General features: G+C 41.6%; 1 protein-coding gene across 1 annotated transcript; it reads left to right on the top strand.

Annotated features, from left to right (window-relative positions):
* The first annotated feature begins 110 nt into the window (after positions 1 to 110).
* Positions 111 to 25,234, top strand: LOC135551757 (diacylglycerol O-acyltransferase 1-like). Its single transcript, XM_064982968.1, has 17 exons — positions 111 to 547; positions 974 to 1,061; positions 14,555 to 14,595; positions 14,815 to 14,900; positions 15,169 to 15,221; positions 16,200 to 16,305; positions 16,479 to 16,607; positions 19,525 to 19,599; positions 19,778 to 19,881; positions 20,337 to 20,375; positions 20,553 to 20,594; positions 20,695 to 20,739; positions 21,960 to 22,072; positions 22,313 to 22,378; positions 22,583 to 22,670; positions 22,788 to 22,850; positions 23,009 to 25,234. Exons 1-17 carry the CDS (start codon positions 312 to 314, stop codon positions 23,153 to 23,155), a joined length of 1,521 nt encoding a protein of 506 aa, XP_064839040.1. The 5' UTR covers positions 111 to 311; the 3' UTR covers positions 23,156 to 25,234.
* Positions 25,235 to 25,288: the final 54 nt, after the last annotated feature.

Here is a 25,288-nt window from a genome sequence, read left to right as displayed (position 1 = left end):
TTTATAGGGCTTTTTTATAATGACTTAATCCAAAAGTATTAAAACGGTGCGCCACTTAGCAGGACATAAATAACTTCAACTCCCGAAGTCCTCGTCGGTTCACTTCAGGACGACAGAGCGAGCCGCCGTAGAATCGCTTACAAACTATCGCGCCTCCTCAATCAACCGAATGTTGACGTTTACAACAGGGACTACAGCCCGCTCCGCTACAGCTTGCTGACAACACGGGCTGGTCTTTCCAGCAGAGACTTGAGGGAGAAACGTCTAGTGCAATTCCAGCAAGATAAGGTTGAATGTATCAAATTTCGTAAATGGTCGACAGAAACGACAGAGTCCCCATGATGACTGGCAGGACAAGGAGATCAACCATCGGCCCCACGCCAGTGGGGGGCAATTCGAAACAAGCCAATGGCAGCAAGCAGAGCAGCGCAGGGGAAAAAACGCCAAGCCATCCGAGCCACAGCAACGGGAAGGTGAAGAAGGAAAAACAGGAGCACGAGCCGGTCAGGACACCACAGGAGAGGAGTACAATCTGCGAAAGACTCAGGTAAAGCATGACACAGAAGCATAACACACGGTAGAGCACAACACACGGCTTTTTGAGCTCACAGACACGTCTTCAATCCCTGATGTCTTCAGTTCTAGCTGCCTGTCACTGATCTTTTGTCACTCAATGTTATGTATTGGAGGCCTTTGGTATTAACTCTAGGTTCCTCATAATATGATGCCAATCAGCCAGGTTCACTTACGCCATATATGTTCTCTTCGCTTAGCTACGTGTTTGAGAGAAATCTAGGCCACATGTCTATAGGCTACATTTGCAGATCATGTAACTATTCTGCAGTGAATTTAAATGTGCTACACCAGTGGCTGTACACCATTCAGTGATCCTCAATCTTGTCCCTGGCTGTATGATGCACAACAACGTGTGTTGATTCAACTAATCATCAACTCCTTATTACTGGCTCCCCAGCTGCCATGTCCTCCAGGAGTCCCTGCTCAGCTCAGCCAGTGGATACAGTAACTATAGAGGCATCCTCAACTGGTGTGTGGTCATGCTGGTAAGTGCTAGCCTGCCTTCTGTGCATAGCAAATTGCACATTAAATTGCCATCCATCTCTATGATTAAGGAAATATGGACATGTACACACCATATAAATATAACTATTAATCATTCTATTTCTATGGTACACACTAAAATGTATGTATGTATATATGTATGTATGTATGTATGTCGGGGGGGGTCTGATGTGATTAATAAGGAGCATGCTGCACTTTTTTTCTTCCAATTATTGATAAGCATGCGCCTATTAAGGAACTGACTGCTCGAACTGTTAAGGCCCTGTAGATTGATGAAGAATTGAAAAGCTGTATGGTTAGGTGGGACAATGCAAAATGAGTTCATATCTGATTGGCAAACTTACTGTAAAATTGAGAAATGATGTGACTAAACTGAACAAAAAGAAGAAATTGTCTTATGAAACCAAAAATAATTGACAAAGTATGATGGGAAAAAAGTGTTGGAATACTTTAAATTAAATGATGGGCAGAAAGCCATTCAACTCCACCATTCATTGAATTAGATGGCTTATTCATAACAAAACCTTCTGATGTTGCCAATTACTTTAATGACTTTCTTTGGCAAACTTAGGCATGAAATGCCAACAAAATATTCATGATTAAAAAAAAATAATAATGAAAGAAAAGCATTGTAATTTTGAATTCTATAAAGTTAGTGGAAAAGTTATCCATCAATAATGAGAAACCACTTGGTATAGACAACTTAGATGAAAAACTACTGAGAATAGTAGTGAAATATATTGCCTCTCATATATCATTTTTTATTTTATTTATTATTAACCATGTTTGTCCTTAGACCTGGAGGGAAGCCAAAGTCATTCCACTACCCAAGAATGGTAAAGTCCACTTTACTGGCTCTAACAGCTAACCAATCGGCTTACAGCAAACTTCTGGGGAAATAGTTTTTTTTTACCAGATACAATGCTATTTCTCTGTAAACAAACTAACAGACTTTCAGCCTGCTTATAGAGCAGGGCACTCAACATGTACTGCACTGACAAAAAATGACTGATTGGTTGAAATAATTTGATAATAAGAAGATTGTGGAAGCTGTACTGTTAGATTTCATTATAGCCTTTGATATAATTGACCACAACTTGTTTAAAAAAAAAAAAACTTGTTATGGCTTTTCAACCTCAGCTCTGAATCCACGATGCGGCAATATTTCTAATAGAACACAGGGTTTTCTTTAAAACATTTAATTGTGTGGTGTACCGCAGGGCTTCTCTCTTGGCCCTCTACTCTTTTCTATATTTACTAATGACTTGCAACTGGCATTTAAGCAAAGCCAGTGTGTCTACTAGGGTTTCTGTTAGCAGGTAATAGCTGGCTTTTGTCTATTTAAAATATATATATATTTATTTATTTATTAAGAAAAGCTGATAAATAAAATTGCCACAAATCCCATTTCTTTTTAACCTTTTCATTGATGGAAATGCAAATGCATTTGACTGGTCATGCTTATTGGTCTGTAGGTTAATTTGCATAATTTAGTGGAATTAAATTGTCAGTTGTGTACAATATATTTTATGTATCTTATTTATCACGTGTACAGATACAGAACCTTTGAGTGCAAAATCTGTCAGACAGCATGAGAGCTGCTGCTACAGCATCTTGTGGTGCTTTCAAGACAACTGAGAACTCTGAAAAATATGAGGTTAAATCATGACTTCAGTGATCTTCAGGTCAGAAAGTCGGGGCCCTAGAAAGAGGCCAGAGTTCCCGAGTTGGAATTGCTAGTTGGATGACCGTTAACAATGCTTTTTCCCCCAGTCGGAGCTCGTGTTCTCCCCCCCAGTCGTTTTGAACATCCTGAAGTCTGAGTTCCCAGTTGTTTTGAATATGGCAACGCAAGGCAGGCTTCATCAGTGGATCACACACCACTTTGCAATGAGCTGGAGGCAGTATGTGTTTTGAAAACATATGTAATTGTTTGAAACCTGAATGTTTTAATACATATGATGAGGCATGTCTTACCTTGCTTCAAAGTAGCCTATTAGATCTCCCATCTTTCTAAATTTCTAAACAATATTTTCAACTCTGACACATGAAACTGCTCACATGTTCAGTGCCCTTTTGAACAGTGTTTTCCTGCTAATTGCATTATGGAATTAACATTCACATGTATCCTCCTGCTTTGTGCGCATTGCTGCACTTATAATGTGAATAAATAATAGTTTATCAACATTTTAAAGTTAAACGTTCTGATCTGTTGCATCAGACTTATTGCTTTTTAATGTTGTTTAAAAAAAAAATGTTTCCTGGGCCTACTGGTTGTATGAATTTGGAATCTATAGTCCCACAGCTGTCCCAGAGTTTGTTTGGAATAGGCTACTTCTTTCTCAACAAGCTGACCAATAGAATAGGTATCATAAACTTTTCTATGATAGTAGATTGACATAGGCTAGTGATTTTACTGTTCGTTACTCGGCTTGTTGGCTGAGGAAAAGTACATGTGGACAGTTATTCTGTTCAAAGTACACCAGAATTCGGTTAGAAGGACCGCACATCATTGCATCCTCGACTTGCATGTTCTGGTCATATGAGTTACCATATTCTAAATGTGATTTGTGTCATTCTGAGCACCATGGGTGGACGTCCTGATCTGGTTACACACCCAGTGCATACGGGTCTGGTAAATTAAAACGTTGCCGGTCAAATGTCCGGTGCCACATTTTCCGTAACGGAAATCCTGGTGACTATGTATGCTTATGATTCAACCCTGTACGTGTCCGCAACCACTGCAGCCATAAACAAAGTTGCAGTCAGTTTTAGAAACTTGTCCTGAACATCTCTAAAACTAAGCATTGCATATGGTACAAATCATTCCCTAAGTTCAAGACCTCAGCTGAATCTGGTAATGAATGGTGTGGCTGTTGTGCAAATTGAGGAGACTAAATTACTTGGTGTTAACTAGGATTGTAAACTTTCATGGTCAAAACCTATTGATTCAATGGTTGTAAAGATGGGGAGTCTGTGATAAAGAGATGCACTTTGATCCTCTTCACTGTAATTGGAGTGGTAATATCAATACTATGCATGCCAGACTCTCCTGGCTAAAAGGAAAGACTGACTACATCACTGTTTTTTAATAAGCAACATTAATGTGTTAAATTCAAAATGGTTGACATAGTCAACTTACACACAGCACTGACACACACCAGTGGTCTTTTCACAGTTCCCAAATCCAGGACCCAAAAAATTCAGGACAAATTCGAGAAAACGTGCAGTATTATATAGTCATGATTGCATGGAACTCACTTCCAGCTCAGATTTTGCAGATAAACAACCAACCTGGTTTAAAAAAAACGGATAAACACCACCTCGCGGCTCAACGCCTCTCCCCTATTTGACATAGATATTTTGTGTGTATGTACTGATATGTAGGCTGTGTGGCATTGTTTTTAAATGTATGGGCTTCTGTCCTTGACCTGCTTTTGTCTATTAATGTTCATTATTATGACATGTTCTGTGTGGACCCCAGGAAGAGTAGCGCCTGCTTTCCCAGCAGCCAATGGGATCCAAATAAACTACCAAATCTAGGCCTGGGATTGTGCCCCTGTTTTGCCACTGAAATCGTCTAGACCTATTAGATCAGGTGATTATTCTGTGAAAAAGGTGTTTTGAAGACAGACATTCAGAAGTAGGCCACTGCTAGATTTTCATAAAGCAGGCTGTGCAGAAGCCTCTGGTTACTCTGAACCACCATCACTTCGTTAGTCTGGTCTTTGATCTATTTCAGCTGGAAGCCAGTTGCGGTAGGAGAGGTGCCCTGAGGTTAGAGCCACAGAGAGAATATAGTGATGCTGCTGGTAACAGAGCAGCTATATTGGGGCTATTCAAATCAATCTGCATGGACCCATATTGTCTTTTTTAGACTCGAACTCAGACTGAAAAAAATGTAATACCGTGTTGAATATTCTTCTGTCAATCAGGGAATTCATTGGATCTGTGCAGACTGAACTCTGATCAGCTTTGAGGATGGATGGTTGATTATCTTTCTCAGTAGGCCTACATTTCTTCTTTCCTGCCAATAGCTGCAGTTGTTTTGATACCTAGCTGAGATAGGCAGACCATCTCCGCTTCTCTTGTGCTGTTGTCTACACAGTGAGAATCATGCATACATTAGTTAACCGTTGTAACTCAACAGTGTGGTCATTTATTTTCAGTGCTGTCTCTCAATAGCAATAGTAAACATGATTTTATCCATGCTACGCCTGTGCACTGCAAACATTAAATGATTATCTGTTTGATAAGAGAATAGGGACTCGTCCCTTCCCGCCTCACATTTTATTATGAGAGAGAAGTGTTATGTGAGCTATTAAGGGACTTGGGGACTTAGGACGAGAGCCGATGCTTCTTGGCCATGTGTTATACAGCTTGCCTCATTCAACTCTCTCACTCTCTCCCACCCACTCACTACTTGATCACTTTCGTGCCCTTATATCAACAAACTAAAACTTTACTTTACATTGTAGCAGTGACCCAAAAGACAGTCACCACCCCTCTCTTGACACTTTGGCAGATACTCTGTGGTGGGTATTTAACACTGACACGTTGTCCTCCTGTTTCACTCAATGAGAGGAGTCTGACAGGAGTTCTTACTCTAATCTCTCTACAATGTGTCACTTCACATATTTTGACTCATTGTACTACTCCACCTGCCTCATGTAGCCTACTGGCGGACATAGGTCGAACAACACAGCCAAGCAAGTTTTCTGGCATAGGTCCATTAGACAAACCGGAGGTCCATTTTAGCTAGGTTTAATGCGGTCTCTGATGTTTTGATCAGGCAAGTTTGCACTGTTTAGATAAGCAAGGTGCAACCTATTTACACAATACAAACACGGTCTGCCTGGTATGCTAGGCTGCTGGCATTGTTACAGTAATGGAGTGGGCAATGGGCATTAGCTGTCAGTTGACTTTGTTGGGGAGGCCAAAGCACTCATGACTCCCATTAAGCGTTTGATTTGTCAGATGATGTGTTACAGTTAATTCTGTCCCCAAGGCTAAGGTCAAGTGAGGACACAGTCTGAGGTGAGAATTTATTTATTCCTTTGAGGATAACCATTTTCCTGTTCTCCTTCAAAAGTGTGACTGGAAGTTCAAGGGTATTTTATCGTTTTTCTGGCAGAACATGGCATTTATAACTTGCACGGACAGAGGGGAGGAATTCTTAAATGATAATTACTGAAATGAATGCGGACAGAATCCCATGTCTTCTAGCTAAAAATAAACACCCATTTATTGCTGTTTGAAGAGAGACTGCTGGAAAAGCTTCCCGTCGTCTTCAAAGCATCTGAGCGAGAAGTCTAATTTCCAAAGCCGGTATTAATCTGTCTTTGAAACATGATCGCTATGCCATTCCCCAGAAATCATCCCTATATTCTTTGTACCCGGTAATGAATAATTATGAAATTCAAGTGGAAAATTGTTGGCAAGAGGGGATATGTGGGCTAGAAAACAGATCTAACAGCGAGGAATGTCCATAGAAATATAATTAATTTGAATGTATTTCTATGGGCATGACGTCCACTGTCCTTTTTGCAACAATCCTTTACAGATGGCTTACCACATCGTCTTACGTCAGATTCCGCCTGACAAACGTTGTGTAGGAGTGATGCCATATTATTCTGTCACAATGATGCCCAGCTAGTTAGAAAGGGCTTGTTCCTTTGCATGTGCTGCAGCAGGGTAGCCTAGTGGTTAGAGCGTTGGACTAGTAACCGGAAGGTTGCGAGTTCAATCCCCCGAGCTGACAAGGTAGTTAACCCACTGTTCCCAGGCCGTCATTGAAAATAAGAATTTGTTCTTAACTGACTTGCCTGGTTAAATAAAGGTAAAATAAAAAATAAATAAAAATGTAGGCCTAACCAGGGCTCCTGGCCTAGGCTCCATCTATCCACTGTATGTAGGCTGTGTCAATAAACCATCAATATTGCAGTTTCCATATCTAATGGGTCATGTACACTATATATACAAAAATATGTGGACACCCATTCAAATTAGTGGATTTGGCTATTTCAGCCACACCCACTGCTGACAGATGTATAAAAACCTAAATTGAGCACACAGCTATGCAATCTTCATAGACAAACATTGGCAGGAGATTGGCCTTACTGAAGTGCTCTAACTTTTTCAACGTGGCACCATCATAGGATGCCACCTTTCCAACAAGTTCCAACAGTTCATCACATTTCTGTCCTGCTAAAGCTGCCCTGGTCAATTAGGAAGTGCTGTTATGGTGAAGTGGAAACGTCTAGGAGCATCAATGGCTCAGTCACGAAGTGGTAGGCCACACAAAGCACATGGAACGGGACCTCAGAATGCTGAAGTGTGTAGTGCATAAAAGTTGTCTGTCACTCACTACCGAGTTCCAACATTCCTCTGGAAGCAACATTGGCACGAACTGTGTGTTGGGAGCTTCATGAAATGGGTTTCCATGGCCGAGCAGCCGCACACAAGGCTAAGATCAGCATGCGCAATGCCAAGAGTTGGCTTGCAGTGGTGTAAAGCTCACCATTGGACTTTGGCGCTGTGGAAACGTGTTCTCTGAAGTGATGACTCACGCTTCACCATCTGGGCATCCGATGGACGAATCTGTGTTTTTCGGATGCCAGGAGAACACTACCTGCCCCAATGCATATTGCCAACTGTAAAGTTTGGTGGAGGAAGATTGATCTGCGGTTGTTTTTCATGGGCTAGGCCCCTTAGTTCCAGTGAGGAGAAATCTTAACGCTACAGTATACAATGACAAACTATGTGATTCTGTTCTTCCGTGTTTGTGGCAACATTTTGGGGAAGGCCCTTTTTTCTGTTTCAGCATGACAATGTCCCCATGCACAAAGTGAGGTCCGTACAGAAGTGGTTTGTTGATCGGTGTGGAAGAACTTGACCGGTGTGCACAGAGCCCTGATCTTAACCACATCGGATAACTGTGGGATTAATTGGAATGCTGACTGCGAGCCAGGCCAAATCCATCAGTGCCCGACCTCACTAATTCAATCTTGCAACCTTAGTTAACTCGTCCAACGCTATAACCACCTGCCTCTCGTTGCACTCCACAAGGAGACTGCCTGTTACACAAATGCAGTAGAAGCCAAGGTAAGTTGCTAGCTAGCATTAAACTTATCTTTATAAAAAAACAATCCATCCATCAATCATAATCACTAGTGGTTATGGTTGATGATATTACTAGTTTATCTAGCGTGTCCTGCGTTGCATATAATCGATGCAACGCTGGGGGATGTTTTAACAAAAGCACAATCGTTGGATGACTAACTAACCATAAACACCAATGCCTTTCTTAAAATCAATATGCAGAAGTATATATTTTTAAACCTGCATATTTAGCTAAAGAAATCCAGGTTAGCAGGCAATATTAACCAGGTGAAATTGTGTCACTTCTCTTGTGCTCATTGCACGCAGAGTCAGGGTATATGCAACATTTTGGGCAGCCTGGCTCATTGCGAACTAATTTGCCAGAATTTTACGTAATTATGACATAACATTGAAGTTGTGCAATGTAACAATAATATTTAGACTTGGGGATGCCACCCGTTAGATAAAATACAGAACGGTTCCGTATTTCACTGAAAGAATAAAAGTTTTGTTTTCAAAATGATAGTTTCTGGATCCGACCATATTAATGACCAAAGGCTCATATTTCTGTGTGTTATGTTATAATTAAGTCTATGATTTGATAGAGCAGCCTGACTGAGGGATGGTAGGCAGCAGCAGGCTCGTAAGCATTCATTCAAACAGCACTTTCGTGCATTTTGCCAGCAGCTCTTCGCAAGCACAGCGCTGTTTATGACTTCAAGCCTATCAGCCTAATGGCGGGTGTAACCGATGTGAAATGGCTAGCTAGTTAGCGGGGTACGCGCTAATAACGTTTCAAACGTCACTCTCTGAGACTTGGAGTAGTTATTCCCCTTGCTCTGCAAGGGCCTGCGGCTTTTGTGGAGCGATGGGTAACGCTGCTTCCAGGGTGGCTGTTGTCGATGTGTTCCTGGTTCGAGCCCAGGTAGGGGCGAGGAGAGGGACTGAAGATATATTGTTACACTGGCAATACTATAGTGCCTATAAGAACATCCAATAGTCAAAGGTATATGAAATACAAATGGTATAGAGAGAGAGTCCTATAAATACTATATTAACTACAACCTAAAACCTCTTACCTTGGAATATTGAAGTCTCATGTTAAAAGGAACCAACAACTTTCATATGTTCTGAGCAAGGAACTCAAACGTTAGCTTTTTTTACATAGCACATATAGCACATATTGCACTTTTACTTCTCCAACCCTTTGTTTTTGCATTATTTAAACCAAATAGAACATGTTTCATTATTTATTTGAGGCGGAATTGATTTTTATTTATATATTATATTAACTTAAAATAAGTGTTAATTCAGTATTGTTGTAATTGTCATTATTACAAAAATCAGCTAATTTTTTAATCGGTATTGGCTTGTTTTGGTCCTCCAATAATCTGTATTGGAATTGAAAAATCATAATCGGTCGACCTCTAGTGGAAAGCCTTCCCAGAAGAGTGGAGGCTGTTATAGTATCAAAGGGGGGACCAACCCATGAGATGTTCGACAAGCAGTTGTCCACATACATTTGGTAATGTAGTGTATGTTAGGTAGCCAAAGGCCACATGCATAATTGATGCTTAGCTATACTACATGACCAAATATATGTGGGCACCTTCTCATCGAACATTTCATTCCAAAATCATGAGCATTAATATGGAACATTGCTGCGTGGACTTGCTTCCAGAGTACGTGAGCGGAGTTGCGTGTTCGGAAATCCCGCTCATGGAGAGGTCCGCACTCACAAGAAGAAAAAAAACTGCCACTCCAAATTGGCTCCATTCATTAAAATCACAATTTAACCAACAACCCATCTATTGTTGTGGCTACCTGGACCTAACATTTCGTATTGAAACCAAACCATATGCTTTGAATGAAAGGTATTTGAATAAACATGAAACGGTGAATGTAAGTAGCTCACCATTTTAAATAGGCTACATGTCATATTAAACAGCATATAAACACTCCAAATAGGTCAGGAGCCTACAAATAAACACATTGTGAGTGTGACACACTAGGCTGGAAGGGAGTCTGGGACATTAGTTCCTCAGCATTTAAACAACATTTCTTTGTATTAAATAATTGTATTGCCTTAATTCATTTGTCTGTGGCTTCAGGCTCATGCGACGGTGCCTGGAGAGCAGGCCAGCAGCGGAGAATATCCTCTCTGTACTTGCAGAGCCACTGGGGATGCTAAACACCCTTTTGGCCAGAGATTTTTTTTTTTACATATATATTTAATTAATTAGATTTTTCTACTCTCTGAACGGGTCTCTTGGTCTTTTTTTTTCACAGGCCTTTTCGGAACGGGTCTTACTATCCTCGAGTCCATTCGGAAACGTTTCTCCTTTAAAAAAAATCATAAGTTATGCATATCGGGTCGTGTGGGAAAGTGGGGTCCACTTGGGAATGGGTCAAATGTATTAGACCTGTGAAGACCTATAGCTCAAACATACAGGTAGTATTGAGTATTGTTTGGGGGGGGCGCTAAGAGCAAATTAGCAGTTCAATTATATCAGATGACAGAAAACAGGTACATTGGGAGAAATGAGGAAAGTTAGCCTTTATATATTTATTTCACCCTTGTTGATCCCACTTCTCCTGTTTTGTTTTTGGAGAAATACAGGAGGGAAAAACAAGCCATACTGTATCAAGTTCCTCTGTCTCGTGTGGGTTGGTCCCCAGGGTCATCTTTTGCCAGAATAGATTGTTATCAGCCTTCCATGAATGGAGATGATTTAAGTATGGCTCATATCAATATGGGGCAGTAGACTTTGACCTGTCAAAATCAAGATGGGATCCCATCTCTGGTCCAGACTGGTATGCATTCCTCTAACTACTAAACTAACACCCTGGAACAGAAATGACTACTGATCAATGTCTTTTCCTTCATACCATTTTGTTTGTATGAATCTTGTCAATACAATAGAGGAGTTAGCCATGCTCCGGAAGTTTGGTGACTTAAGTCTTTTTTTTAAACCTCCCGCTTTGGGCTGGATGTGTCAACGTATAGTTCATACATGTATAATCAATGAGCAGAATTACTGTCTTACCTTAATTAACCATGAAATCTCTAGTAGAAAGCAACTGTTTTTCTGGAAGCTGTGCTGCACCCCATGTGGGCCAGCACCCTAGAAATTCGAGTTCAACCAATGAGCTTCAGCCCCACGCCATATGAGTCACAGAGGGAGAGCAATGACGTGGCGCACAAATCTGCACGTGATGTAGTATGCCATTTTTAGGGACGACTTTTGGCTCAAGAGCGCTACTTTCATAACGAATGGCTAAAAAGTATACAAAAGTACTGGAGAATCCCTTTAAGAATGGCATAGCCTAAGTTTACTATCAGTGTACCTTTGATGTGAACACTCCCATATGATTTCAAATTGATAAAGCACATTGGCGCTGTCTCCAACAACAACAAAAAATATTGGTCGACCAAGAGTCGTCTCTTCTTTCAATCAATTGGTCAAAATGTTTAAACGTGTATTTTTATATAGACACATTCTATGTTTGAATAAAATCAACTATATGTAGGCTACTGTGCTTGTCTGATGCTTTTAAGCACAGCGATCAAATAAAAATTTAAGACACACAAATTACTAAAGAGGAGCCTAACCAGAAGAACAAATCCTGACCCTCCTCCACCTGCTGCTGGCCTTTTGCAGATTCAACCGTTTTAAGCTCCTGACGTTGCCGGGGAATATGCTACACCAATGTAATGTACAGGGTAATAGGCTACACCAATGTAATGTACAGGGTAATAGGCTACACCAATGGGATGTACAGGGGAATAGGCTACACCAATGGAATGTACAGGCTACACCAATGGAATGTACAGGGGAATAGGCTACACCAGCGGTCGGCAACCTTTTCCATTTGGCGTGCCAAGTTATCGTACCATTTATAGGGATCTGCGTGCCAGTTATGATTTTCATTTGCACATTTTCGTGGAACAGTTTCATTTCATTTATAATAAGGTCATCATACAGTGGTTCTTCCTTTAAAAGTTGCGAGCTTATGCTGTAACCGTTTGTGGGTAGCTGGTGTGGTGCAGTGACAGAATGCTACCATCTCAAAATCAATGTCATGGGTTTAATCAAAACTCTATGTAAATTAAAATGATACAAATCTATATTATATTGCCAATATGTAAAAATGGCTTCCATAAAGCCACCAAATACAAACATTGCAGCCCACAGGTAGAAAGTATCCTGATTTTTAATTTTATTTTTTAAATAAATCCTATAAATCACATTGGCTACACATGACCTATCTGCAAGGAACATGAAACATTGTATCAACTATTAACTTGGTCTGCACAAAGCTTGTGCTATCAACATTGGAGAGAGCTGGAAAGATGTTAAATATTGTTTACGTTGAGAACTATTGTCATTCTCAATTAATGTAAAAACAGACTTTGTTTACTTGCTGTTTGAGGCAAAGAAAAAATGACTTTTAGAAGCTCCACGGTGATGGTGAGTTAAGACAATTGGAAATAGTATCAGATCCCCAAAGGGGGAACATTTTTATAGGCCTATATGTCCAGGTATGTGGCAAGGTCTGCAGACAATCACAGATTACAAAGGGAAAACCAGCCACGTCGCAGACACCGTCACGCTCCCAGACAAGCTAAATACGTTCTCCATGGCCGACGTGAGTTAGCCGTGTTAACCCTCGTAAGGCTGTCGGCCCAGACGGCATCCCGAGCCACGTCCTCAGAGCACAGCGCAGACCAGCTGGCTGGAGTGTTCACGGTCATATTCAATCTCTCACTATCCCAGTCTGCTGTCCCCACTTGCTTCAAGATGTCCACCATTGTTCCTGTCCCCAAGAAAGAAATCGCACTGCATACCGCCCTGTCCCATCTGGACGAGGAATACCTACATCAGAATACTGTTCATTGACTATAGCTCAGCATTCAACACCATAGTACCCTCCAAGGTTATCATTAAGCTTGAGGCCCTGAGTCTGAACCCCGTCCTGTGCAACTGGATACTGGACTTCCTGACGGGTCGCCCCCCCCCAGGGGGCGAAGGTAGGAAACAACCTCTCCACTTTGCTGATCCTCAAGGGTGCGTTCTCAACCCCCTCCTGTTCACCCAAGACTGCGTGGCCACGCACACCTCCAACTCAATCATCAAGTTTGCAGATGACACAACAGTCAGAGGTCTGATTACCAACAATGAGACAGCCTACAGGGAGGAGGTGAGGGCCCTGGTGGAGTGGTGCCAGGAAAATAACCTCTCCTCAACGTCAACAAAACCAAGGAGCTGATGGTGGACTTCAGGAAACCGCAGAGGGAGCACGCCCCTATCCACATCCATGTGACCACAGTGGAGAAGGTGGAAATGTTTAAGTTCGCCTGCGTACACATCACTGACAATCTGAAATGGTCCACCAACACAGACCGTGTGGTGAAGGAGGCTGAAGAAATTTGGCTTGGCCCCTAAGACCCTCTAAATTTTACAGATGCACAATTGAGGGCATCCTGTCGGGCTGTATCACCGCCTGGTACGGTAACTGCACCGTCCGCATCACCGGGGGCACACTACCTGCCCCCCAGGACACCCAGGACACCTTGTTATATACTACTGCTCTGTTGGAGCTAGGAACACAAGCATATCAAATACACCCGCAATAACATCTGCTAAATAAGTGTATGTGACCAATAACATCTGCTAAATAAGTGTATGTGATAACATGTGATTTCAGGCCTAGTCTATACGTAATCAAGTGTGTTTATGTCCTTTCTCAAGATTGACAGGAGTGATCCAAACAAAAGACAATTAATAAAATGACAACTCACAAATGGAATTAAATAAACTTTTCTCACAAATGTAGCCTAGATTATGCGTTCTGCAAACATGTCTACACCTCAATGACAATGGTAAGAGTGTAGTAGTAGTGGTAGTAGTAGTAGTTATTATTATTATTATTATAATTTTCCAGAACCAAACAAACATTGTAGATTAGAAATGTAGACATTGTAGATTAGAAATGATGGTAAATATACTACTGGTGTGTCATCCCCGCAGACTGAAATGGATTAGTCCACTCCGACAGGTGCCATATATATATATATATATATATATATATATATATATATATATATATTTTGCCATTGGTTGACAAAAAAAAAGTTGGTCTACCAACAGCCTGTCAACCAAACAATCGACCAGTCCACTAAATGGGGTCAGTCCTAAAGCACATTTTACATGTATATTTTAGTCTTTAACAAACGCTCTTATCCAGACAGACTTACAGGAACAATTAGGGTTAAGTGCCTTGCTCAAGGGCACATTTTGATTACTGGCCCAATGCTCTTAAGCGCTAGGCTACCTGCCACACACTGATTACAACATCTCTTCAATTGCAGGTCTTGAGCAACGCACGCCTTTTCCTGGAGAATCTTCTAAAGTAAGTATGTGCAGCTATAGGCACCCCAAATAGCCGAGACTAATAGTTATGTTAAACTTCTAGATCATCATTTGTTTATCACTGAGATCCTAACTGTATCTCCCATCACGACTGCAGATCCATTCATTTTGACCGCAGCTTCTGTAGGAAGCCTCCATGTGAACAAAAATATCCATCCATGTGACTTTTTCTCTTCTCTTTCCCTCCTCTCTCTGCTAGATATGGGATATTGGTGGATCCCATCCAAGTTGTTTCACTGTTCTTAAAAGACCCATATAGCTGGCCTGCACCATGCCTTGTCATTGGTATATAGCTTAAATCTGTTTCCTCTTTGGCATGCTAACTGTATTATTGTGGTGATTGTACATCTTCCAAAATCTATTTATTTGAATAGCTCATTGTCTGGCTTTTGTTGCTTAGCAACCTGAGTCTATACCTGTTTAAAATACCATCAAGTGTTTTTCCACCAAGTGTGGGCAAATGTACTCATTTTGGAACAACATTGTAGTAATATTATACGGCTGTCTTTTGTTGAGTACCAGAGTCTGTGTTTTTATTTTTCCTCTCCTGCAGTCTCCAACGTGTTCGTAATGGCAGCTTTGTACACGGAGCGGAGGCTATCTGTGGTGAGTGTCGTGCCATAATGTCTGGGACTAATGTGAACGATGCACTGTGAAATCTTACTAATCTCTCTGCTTGTGAACACAAGCATTTCAGACATCTGTTAGCTGGAAATGGAGGGGGGCAGCATTTCAGACATCTGTTGGCTGGAAATGGAGGGGGCAGCATTTCAGACCTCTGTTAGCTGGAAATGGAGGGGGCAGCATTTCAGACCTCTGTTGGCTAGAAATGGAGGGGGCAGGGGCAGCATTTCAGACATCTGTTAGCTGGTAATGGAGGGGGGCAGCATTTCAGACATCTGTTAGCTGGTAATGGAGGGGGCAGCATTTCAGACCTCTGTTGGCTGGAAATGGAGGGGGCAGCATTTCAGACCTCTGTTGGCTGGAAATGGAGGGGGCAGCATTTCAGACCTCTGTTGGCTGGAAATGGAGGGGGCAGCATTTCAGACCTCTGTTGGCTGGAAATGGAGGGGGCAGCATTTCAGACCTCTGTTGGCTGGAAATGGAGGGGGCAGCATTTCAGACCTCTGTTGGCTGGAAATGGAGGGAGGCAGCATTTCAGACCTCTGTTGGCTGGAAATGGAGGGGGGCAGCATTTCAGACCTCTGTTGGCTGGAAATGGAGGGGGGCAGCATTTTCCTCTAATCAAAACCAATGTGGCTCCTCTAGCTAGTTGACAACATGGGCTGTTCTTTGTGTCTTTGGAAGGTCACTTGTTTTTTTGTTAAGGATTATATTGTATTTCACCCTCCTAATATGTATTAGATAGTTCAGTGAAAGACTGACAGGAAAGGTGGGAGGAGAGGGGAAAGGATGTACTGAAAGCGTGGGCTGGATTCGAACCAACAGCCTCACTGGTACATGTGTTCTGGAGGCAGCCATTTTAGACCATCCCAGTCCCACAGAGATCCCAAATAGTTTTAATTGTAATCCTGTGCTCGGGCCACTGTGTTAACAATGGTTTTAATTCCTGTTGCTCTGCAGGGCACCATCTCAGAGACGACTGGAACATTCCTTTACTTGGTCAATCTGACTACCCTCCTCTGTTTTCCATCAGCCACTGTGCTCACGCTGACCTCCATGACCCCAGGTGAGATGGCCTGATCGTGATGCTTACACTGCATGGTCATATACATAGAGCTAATGTGTCTCGGCTTCAAATATTTCTTGATCAAAAAGACTAAAGGCTTTTCTCAGAGTGGATGTATTTAAAAGAGACATAGTTTTGTAAAGCTTGATAATAATAATTGTTTTCTTGTCCAGCTGGTGGAGTCTTTGCCCTGGGTGTGTACACCATCCTCTTCATGAAGCTGTACTCCTATAAAGATGTTAACATGTGGTGCAGAGAGATTAGACATACCAAAGCCCGCACCCTGACCCGCTCCCATTCATGTGAGTACTACTGACCACTAATGACCAGTAGTACCACTGTGTCTAACTTGACATTTTAGTCATTGAGCAGACGCTCTTATCCAAAGCGACTTACAATTAGTGCATTCATCCTAACATAGCTTGGTGAGACAACTCATCATATCATGTACATTTTCCCTCAACAAAGTATCTATCAGCAAAGTCAGTGTTAGTAGGAAAAGACAAGTGACCTTTTTTGGGGTGGGGTGTGTTGGGGGCACCGTGGCAGTTATTTAAGATACTCTTCAAAGAGGTAGTGTTTTGGACATTTCGGGAGGGGGGGGTAGTAAGGTTGAACACACATTCTGGATAAGTTGCAGGGGTTTGATTGCACAAGCGGGGAGCCCAACCAACAGCGAGTTGTAGTAGTTTAGGCGGGAGATGACAAGGGCCTGGATTAGGACCTGCGCCACTTCCTGCGTGAGGAAAGGTTGATGACTGATGTTTGCAGAGAACGACCGGGTGTTGTCCAGGGTCACGCCAAGGTTCTTTGCACGCTGGGAGGGGGACGCCGTGGAGTTGTCAACCATGATGGAGAGATCTTGGAGCGGGCAGGTCTTCCCAAGAGGAAGAGCAGTTCAGTTTTGTTGAGCTTGTGGCGGGCTCACATCCAAGCTGAGATGTGTCACCACCCGGGCGTCAGATAAGGGGAAGGAGAAGAGTAGTTAAGTGTCATCCGTATAGCAATGATAGGAGAGACCATGTGAGGATATGACGGAGCCGAGTGACTTGGTGAAAAGAGGAGAACACTTGGGGGACACCAGTAGTGAGAGCACATGGTGCAGACACAGATCCCCTCCACGCCAACTGGTAGAGCGACCTGCCAGGTAGGATGGAATCCAGGAGTGTGCAGAGCCTGAGACGCCCAAACCTGAGAGGGTGGAAAGGAGGATCTGATGGTTCAGGTTGTCAAAGGCAGCGGATAGATCTAGGAGGATGAGGAGAGAGAGTTGGCAGTGGAGAGGCTCTGTGATACAGAAGAGAAAGGTCTCGGTTGAGTGAACCGTCTTGAAGCCTGACTGGTTTGGGTCAAGAAGATCATTCTGAGAGCGATAACAAGAGTTGGTCAGAGATGCTCACGTGTTTTTGAAAGAAAAGAAATTAGGGATACCACTCTGTAGTTTGACGTGAAAGGGGGTCAAGTGTTGGTTTCTTGAGAAGGGGGGGGGACTCTGGCCATATTTAAGTTAGAGGGGATGCAGCCAGTGGTCAAGGATGGCTTGATAAGGAAAGTGTGCAATGGGAGGAGGGGAATGGGGTCAAGTGGGGTAGTTCTGTGTGAGTGGGATCAGTGAATGAGTAGCGCACTTCGTCCACGGAGGGAGATGGAGGATTCCGGAGGATTGCGGAGGATTCCGGAGGATGGAGAAGAGTTTCCCAGGGTTGGCGACAGAATATTTAAATGTAGAATGATAGTGGCTTTAGCAGTGGATACTGAGGAAGAGGAGGGAGTGGAAGGATGATGGGTCCTCTGGTAGTTTCCCTCCATTTCCGCTCAGCTGCCCGCAGTCCTGTTCTGTTAGCACGCAGTGAAGGACTCGGCAATGAAGCGGGGGGGGGAGGTCGAGCCGGCCGGGAGGAAAGGGGACAGTGAGAGTCATAAGATGCGGTAAGGGAGGGAGAGTAGGGTCGAAGAGTCAGGAAGGACGAGGATTTAGCAGAAGGGAGAGAGGATAGAAGAGGAGAAAGTAGTGGAAGAGAGGGAGTGAAGATTGCAGCGACACATGACCATCTGGGTAGGGGCTGAGTAGGTAGGGTTGATGGAGAGAAAAGGAAACAAAGTTGTTTCCAGAGACATTAAGGTGAGGTCAAGCATATTGCCTACATTGTGATTGAGGAAAGGGTGAGGTCAAAAGAGGAAAGGAGTGGAAAGGTGTCGGTATGTTAAAGTTGCCCAGTACGATTAGTGGTGAGCCATTGTTGGGAAATTAGCTGATCAAGGTGTCAATGTCATTGTGGGCGATGGATGACAATAATGTTAAGCTTGAGAGGAGAAGTGACCGTAACTGCATGGAATTCAAATGAGAGAGACCGTTGAGAGAGGGGGGGGAAAGAGAAAATCGCTATTTAAGAGAAATGAATAGGCCTGTGCCACCACCGCGACGACCAGATGCTCTCGGACTATGAGAGAACACAGTCAGATGACGAGAGAGCAGCTGGAGTAGCAGTGTTCTCTGGGGAAATCTATATCTCTGTCAGGGCCAAAACGTGAAGGCAAAATAGGTTTACCTTCATACTACCTACCTTACTTGCTGTGTGTGTGTCCGTAATTAGGACATAAATTAATGTAAGTAAAAGCACAAATAGCCAAAAATGTTAGAGGTGCTTCAAATTCTATGGCTGCCATCTTTCTACAGGACACCCTCCCGAGGATAATACTCTACCTGTTTAACAATATTGGTATTTGTGATCTTTACTCCAGTGCCACTAGTGTAATTATGTCAACTGGATAGCATCGCCAAATTAGAATGTTGACATACTCACTCTCACACTTACACACAGCTCTGGGTCTTCTCTCAATGTGCACCCTCGATAACACGGATGCTGGCTGAGATCTGATTGGCTATCCCAGGATAATTACGCTGACCTCTCCAAAATGCATGTGATGTGAGGAGAAATAGACGGGTATTTAATTAGCTGTATGAGTAACTTCTGTGACCTGTTTCTTTGGCTGGGCTGTTGTTTACTGCGAAAAGCTTTCAGCGTTTGTTTAAATATGTATATTTTGCCCCCTGAATAAATACGAACACACACAGAAGATTAGATGCACCCTCATGTATGCAGCAATGTCACACTTTCTGAAAAGTTACTGTTCTGCCATCGCCATCTATTGGTTGTATAGAAGTACTGCTGTCAGAAATATATATATTTTTCATCCACACTTTCTATGCCCCCATAGGTCCATCTGTGGCCCAGTCAAATGGATCAGCTGTACATTCTCATGTGTCCTACCCTGGGAATCTCACACACAGAGGTCAGAACAGAACGAGATGCAGAACATAATGACTAGTAGCTAGTTGCAATGTACAGTTGAAAAATAAATAAATCCATAAAATCCAAATAAACTATTTTTACATACAAAATTCTAGAAAAGACAATGTGTAAGATAAATGAATTTATTGTGTGTGTGTTTCGCTGTCCTCCCTCCACAGATATGTATTACTTTGTGTTTGCCCCAACACTCTGCTATGAGCTGAACTTCCCCCGGTCACCACGGATACGCAAGAGCTTCCTGTTGAGGAGACTCTTTGAGATGGTGAGGTCAAAGATCCAATCAGGAAAACAGAGCTGTGCTATTTACATACATATACCCTAAATAATACACACTGCGATCATGAAAACAACATAAGGGCCAATTCGCAGTTAGTGTTTTTCCCCACAACTGTTTCAGTAAAAAGCTGAGCGATGGGACTGGAGATATGTAATCACTCTCAAATTCATAGATGGCGCTATGGATGCAAGAACGTCCCATCCATGTTATTTTTTTGACCATGTTTTGAGGCTATGCAGTGTTTGTTTGCATTCACTTTGTTTACAAACATTGGACTAAAACAAACTAATCTCATGAGGCATTTAATTAAGTTACATTCTTCAAGAATCAATGGGTACATATCATAAATCTAAAAAATTGATGTCGCAACTGCTGATTGCCCCTTTTAATACATTTTAAAGATGCTGTGTCATCTAAACTGATCTAAAAATCTTTTCCAGCTTTTCTTCATACAGTTACTGATTGGATTGGTACAACAGGTACGTTCATGATGCGTTATACATACTGACATTACCTTTGTTACTATTTGGTGTATTTTCACTCATCAAACCAGATTAAAATTATTTTGATTAATGGGTGACTTTATTATCACAAGATACACTTTTATGTTAACCATGTCTCACAGGTGCACTAATCTAGATGTTATTCTTTTTCAGTGGATAGTGCCGACGATTCAGAATTCCATGAAACCATTCCAGGTAAATATTAACATCTGTTGTCTGTTAGACTTCTGTCTATTCAACTGCTCCATTCCTTTGTGCTTAGGGGTGACTTAGTTTCATGTACCCTCTATGGCAGGATATGGACTTTTCCAGAATGATGGAGCGCATGTTGAAACTGGCTGTGAGTACAAATACAGACACATAACCTAAACCCATCTCAATTAGGGCTGTCCCTGCCCCCCCCCCCCCACAAAATCTTAAATTGACAAAGTAGATTCCCCCCATAAATAGACTGTTTTAATAAAATCAACTACACCGAACAAAAAATATAAACGCAAAATGTAAAGTGTTGGTCCCATGTTTCATGAGCTGAAATAAAAAATCCCAGAAATGTTCTATATGCACAAAAAGCTTATTTCTGTCAAATTGTGTACGAATTTGTTAACACCCTTGTTAGTGAGCATTTCTCCTTTGCCAAGATATTCCATCCATCTGACAGGTGTGGCATATCAAGAAGCTGATTCAACAGCATGGTCACAGGTGCACCTTGTGCTGGGAACAATAAGGCCACTTTAACATGTGCCGTTTTGTCACAGATGTCTCAAGTTTTGAGGGAGTGTGCAATTGGCATGCTGACTGGAGAAATGTCCACCAGAAAATTTCTGAGGAGTATTTATGTCTAATAAAGCCCTTTTGTGGTGGAAAACTCATTCTGATTGGCTGGGTCTGGCTGCCAAGTGGGTGGTCCTATGCACGCCTGCCCAGTCATGTGAAATACATAGATTAGGGCCTAATTCATTTATTTCAATTGACTCAATTCCTTATATAAACTGTAGCTCAGTAAAGTCTTTGAAAATGTTGCATGTTGTGTTATATTTTTGTTCAGTATATATGTACTGAGTTTGACTGATTTAAGGACACTGTTTGATGAAATAAGATACACAAATGTTTTATTTCATAGTTTGTCTTTCTATATATATATATATATATTAATTACACATACAGTACCATTCAAAAGTTTGGACACCTACTCATTCAAGGGTTTTTATTTTCAATATTTTCTACATTGTAGAATAAAAGTGAAGACAAACTATGAAATAACACATATGGAATCATGTAGTTAAAAAAAAAAATTAAATGCCAAGTGTGCAAAACTGTCAAAGGAAAAGGGTGGCTACTCTGAAGAATCTCAAATAAAATATTTGGTTACTACGTGATTCCATGTGTTATTTCATAGCTTTTGATTTCTTTACTGTTATTCTACAATATAGTAAAAATAAAGAAACCCTTGAATGAGTAGGTGTGTCTAAACTTTTGACTGGTACTGTATATACATAATCCTTCATGTCCAGACTGTCTAATGGCACAAGGCTTCCTCTCCTCTCCCCTCTACCCCAACAGGTTCCCAATCATTTAATCTGGCTCATCTTTTTCTATTGGTTTTTCCACTCTTCCATGAACTTCGTAGCTGAGCTGATGCAGTTTGGAGACAGGGAGTTTTACCAGGACTGGTGGTAAGTGGATGTTGATTTCCAGTTAGCTTTGTATTCGTTTTTAGTTTGTTATTCGTGCAGTGATACCATGTGAATTGTACCAAGTGTTTGGGTTACATGTAGTGATGGATGTAATACTAAAATAGCTTAGTCAAAAAACATTTTTTTACTTCGAGCGAGGCTGCCCTGCACATCCTTTCCCTCCATGTTGTATACAGTTGCAACTTTGTCTCTCTGAGCCAGTCACATGTTGTTTTGTAGGAACTCTGAGACGGTCACTTACTTCTGGTCTAACTGGAACATTCCTGTGCACAAGTGGTGCCTCCGGTGAGTAGGAGTTGAAGAAATAACATTGATTGGAACAATACCACCACCTACAGCACTGACTTTATGGCAGTGTGTGTGTTCACTAAGTGCCGTAACCTTCTGTGACATTATAACGGCTGGTTTTAAGATCTACTGTAAAGTACACTCTTGGTTACTGTCTACAGTTCCAAACTAACACATTTATTTATCATTCGTTCTCCACAGCCACTTTTACAAGCCCATCATGAGGAGGGGAGTGAATAAGTGGGTCGCCCAGACGGCCGTCTTCCTGGTCTCCGCCTTCTTTCACGAGGTTCGTGTGGTTGGCTGTCATCGAACACTGACTCATGGTTTCACACTTGACTTACCTGATTTTACATTTCAGTGTTAAAGGCTGCACTGTGTAATAGTCCTCCTCCCTCTCTTTCAGTACTTGGTGAGCGTTCCTCTGAAAATGTTCAGACTGTGGGCGTTTATGGGCATGATGTCTCAGGTCAGACAACCGTTTCATTATCAAACAGTGGGTTTGGGTGACATGGTCCTTTGTTAATGGTTACACGGTCCTTTGTTAATGGTTACACACACACAGGTTTTTAGAGGACCTGGCTTTAGAGTTCAAGGACGGTTTCCCCCTAAAATTGACCTTTTCAGATCCCACTCGCCTGGTTTGTCGGCCGCTTCCTGAGAGGTAACCATGGCAACGCTGCGGTCTGGATCTCGCTCATCATTGGCCAGCCCGTCGCCGTGCTGATGTACGTCCACGACTATTATGTAATACATTACATGTCACAATCATGAACAGTTGGTCGCAAGCAGAGGAGCAATACATTATACTAAAGGACAAATTGAATGTCAAATGGTTTACTTTGAAAGGGAAATATATGAAGCTTGACTGAATTAGTAAGAATTTTACACTAAGTAAATAGTTTGGCCTCCAGAAACAATTTCTCTAATGCACTTATACATCAGAGAGACTTGGCTCCCGTCCTATCATTGCTGTGAAACACTGCCCTGACAAAACTAGAGAACATTTGTAGGCCTTTTCTCTGTTTCTTACTTAGTCTACAATTATGAAGATCAACGCAGACATTCCTATAGATAAACCTTACTATCGGTGTGCTGCTTTTTCACATGCGTTTGACACGTCTTTTTTGCCTTTGATTAAATGACCTGAGTATTTTATTTGAAGTTGTGTGAACTCATGTGGCTGCAGTAATAACCAGTCACATGTATTGTGCATAAGTCAAGCCAAATCTGTTATTACACTTGTGAAACTGTAATGTGTTTGCACTACACTGCATGCTGTTTGCTAATAAATATATTTTTTTTTTGCTATAATCTTTGTAAATTATATAAATGGAACTGGTGGAGTTGATGCACATGCAGCTAAGAAAAATATGGAAATGTCTGTTCTACTCCATTACAACCAACTAATTGCAGCATTACCACAAATGGAGGAGGCAAGTGGAAGGGGGAGAAAGTAAGGAACTTGTCTGTCGGTGCTGCGTTAGACAAATTGTGGTAAATAGAAAGTATACCAGTTTCATTTTAAGGACCAAGAAATGTACAGCTGTGCCATATTGCAAAATAGCTAGGAATAGATTTAATGTACTGATTCCATGGCACATGTTTATGAACTGATACACAAAACAACGCCGGATTCAAGACTTTGTTTTTCAATTAAAATGATTTTTACAAAAATCTTGCAATCCAATAGAATGTTATAGGGGATACAACCATCCCAGCTCTGCATATTTTGCTGCGAAGAGACAATCATTATCATTTGTTTTGGTACTGTCCATATGTAGCTTGTTTTTGGTCACAGGTTCAGGAATGGCTGAAATTGCAACATTTACCTGGAGGAGTTAACTCAGCAAATAGCACTGCTGGGTGATTTTAAAGTCAGTCAAATCAATAAATAACTCTTGGCAAAAATTATTTAATCTGTAAACTGAGAATAGAAAAGGTTCAGAACTTTGAAACGGCACAGTTAAAATATGGAAAATAAATCAAAACTGGATGGTGAGATAGCTGAGGGGAGGGTATAAGCTGGAAGTAGAAGCCTAAACATGGTTGTCCATTAGTTACCTCCAATTAGGGAAGGGGTGGTAGAGTTGAGGAAAATATATTTACCAAAAGTCAATCTACCCCTCCCCCCCAAAAATGTACTAAATAAGACGAGTGCTCATGATATATTCAAAGAGCATCAGCGCTTAAGTACAATGTATTGTAAAATAAGTTTTATATGCCGATATTGCCATCCTATTAAAGATGCTGGTGATCCAAATAGTAACAAGCATATCGATTGTGTTGTACCAAACATACAGTATGCATGTATCCCTTTACGCCATTCCAGACCTGCACTGCAGTGATCCTGTGTTGTCACTAGTATACTGGAACTGTGGTCTAGTTAGCCCTCAACCCTTCATGTTCAGTAGGACCGTCTAAACATGCCTTTTCTTCAGCAAAGGGTCTACTCATTCATGCCCATGTGCCTGACATCTCTACATGAGCCACATAAACCAAATCCAGCCTGTATTCTCACTTCAGAGAAACTAAAGTGCTTAGTTTCTATTGTCATGTATTGTAGAAAATAAGTATTGGTTGAGTTCGGTTTTAATTCTTTCTTTACACTTCATTCAGGAAGGTTACTCATTTACAATTAAGATTAGTGTGTATTTGATGGGCAGGTAAGAGGTATTTTCAGAATGTGATGTTTGTTTATACTGTAGTAACTCAACTAAAGATCTATTTTAAGCCCCCAATCTAGTGGGTGATATGTTTCTAGAACCTTGAATACCAGTGTGAAGTCAGGATTGCAGATGTAGGTGAGCAGATTGTTTTCTATGAAATTAAATCCTGCCTGTGGAACTGTAACCTGACTATTTGCCTTCTTGTACATAATGTAATAATCATGAGTTTACTATGTAC

The sequence above is a fragment of the Oncorhynchus masou genome, chromosome 13 (genome assembly GCF_036934945.1).
Source record: "Oncorhynchus masou masou isolate Uvic2021 chromosome 13, UVic_Omas_1.1, whole genome shotgun sequence".
Lineage (NCBI taxonomy): Eukaryota > Metazoa > Chordata > Actinopteri > Salmoniformes > Salmonidae > Oncorhynchus > Oncorhynchus masou.
The sequence above is the reverse complement of the archived record's forward strand: the minus strand, read 5'-3'. Positions and strand labels throughout refer to the sequence as shown.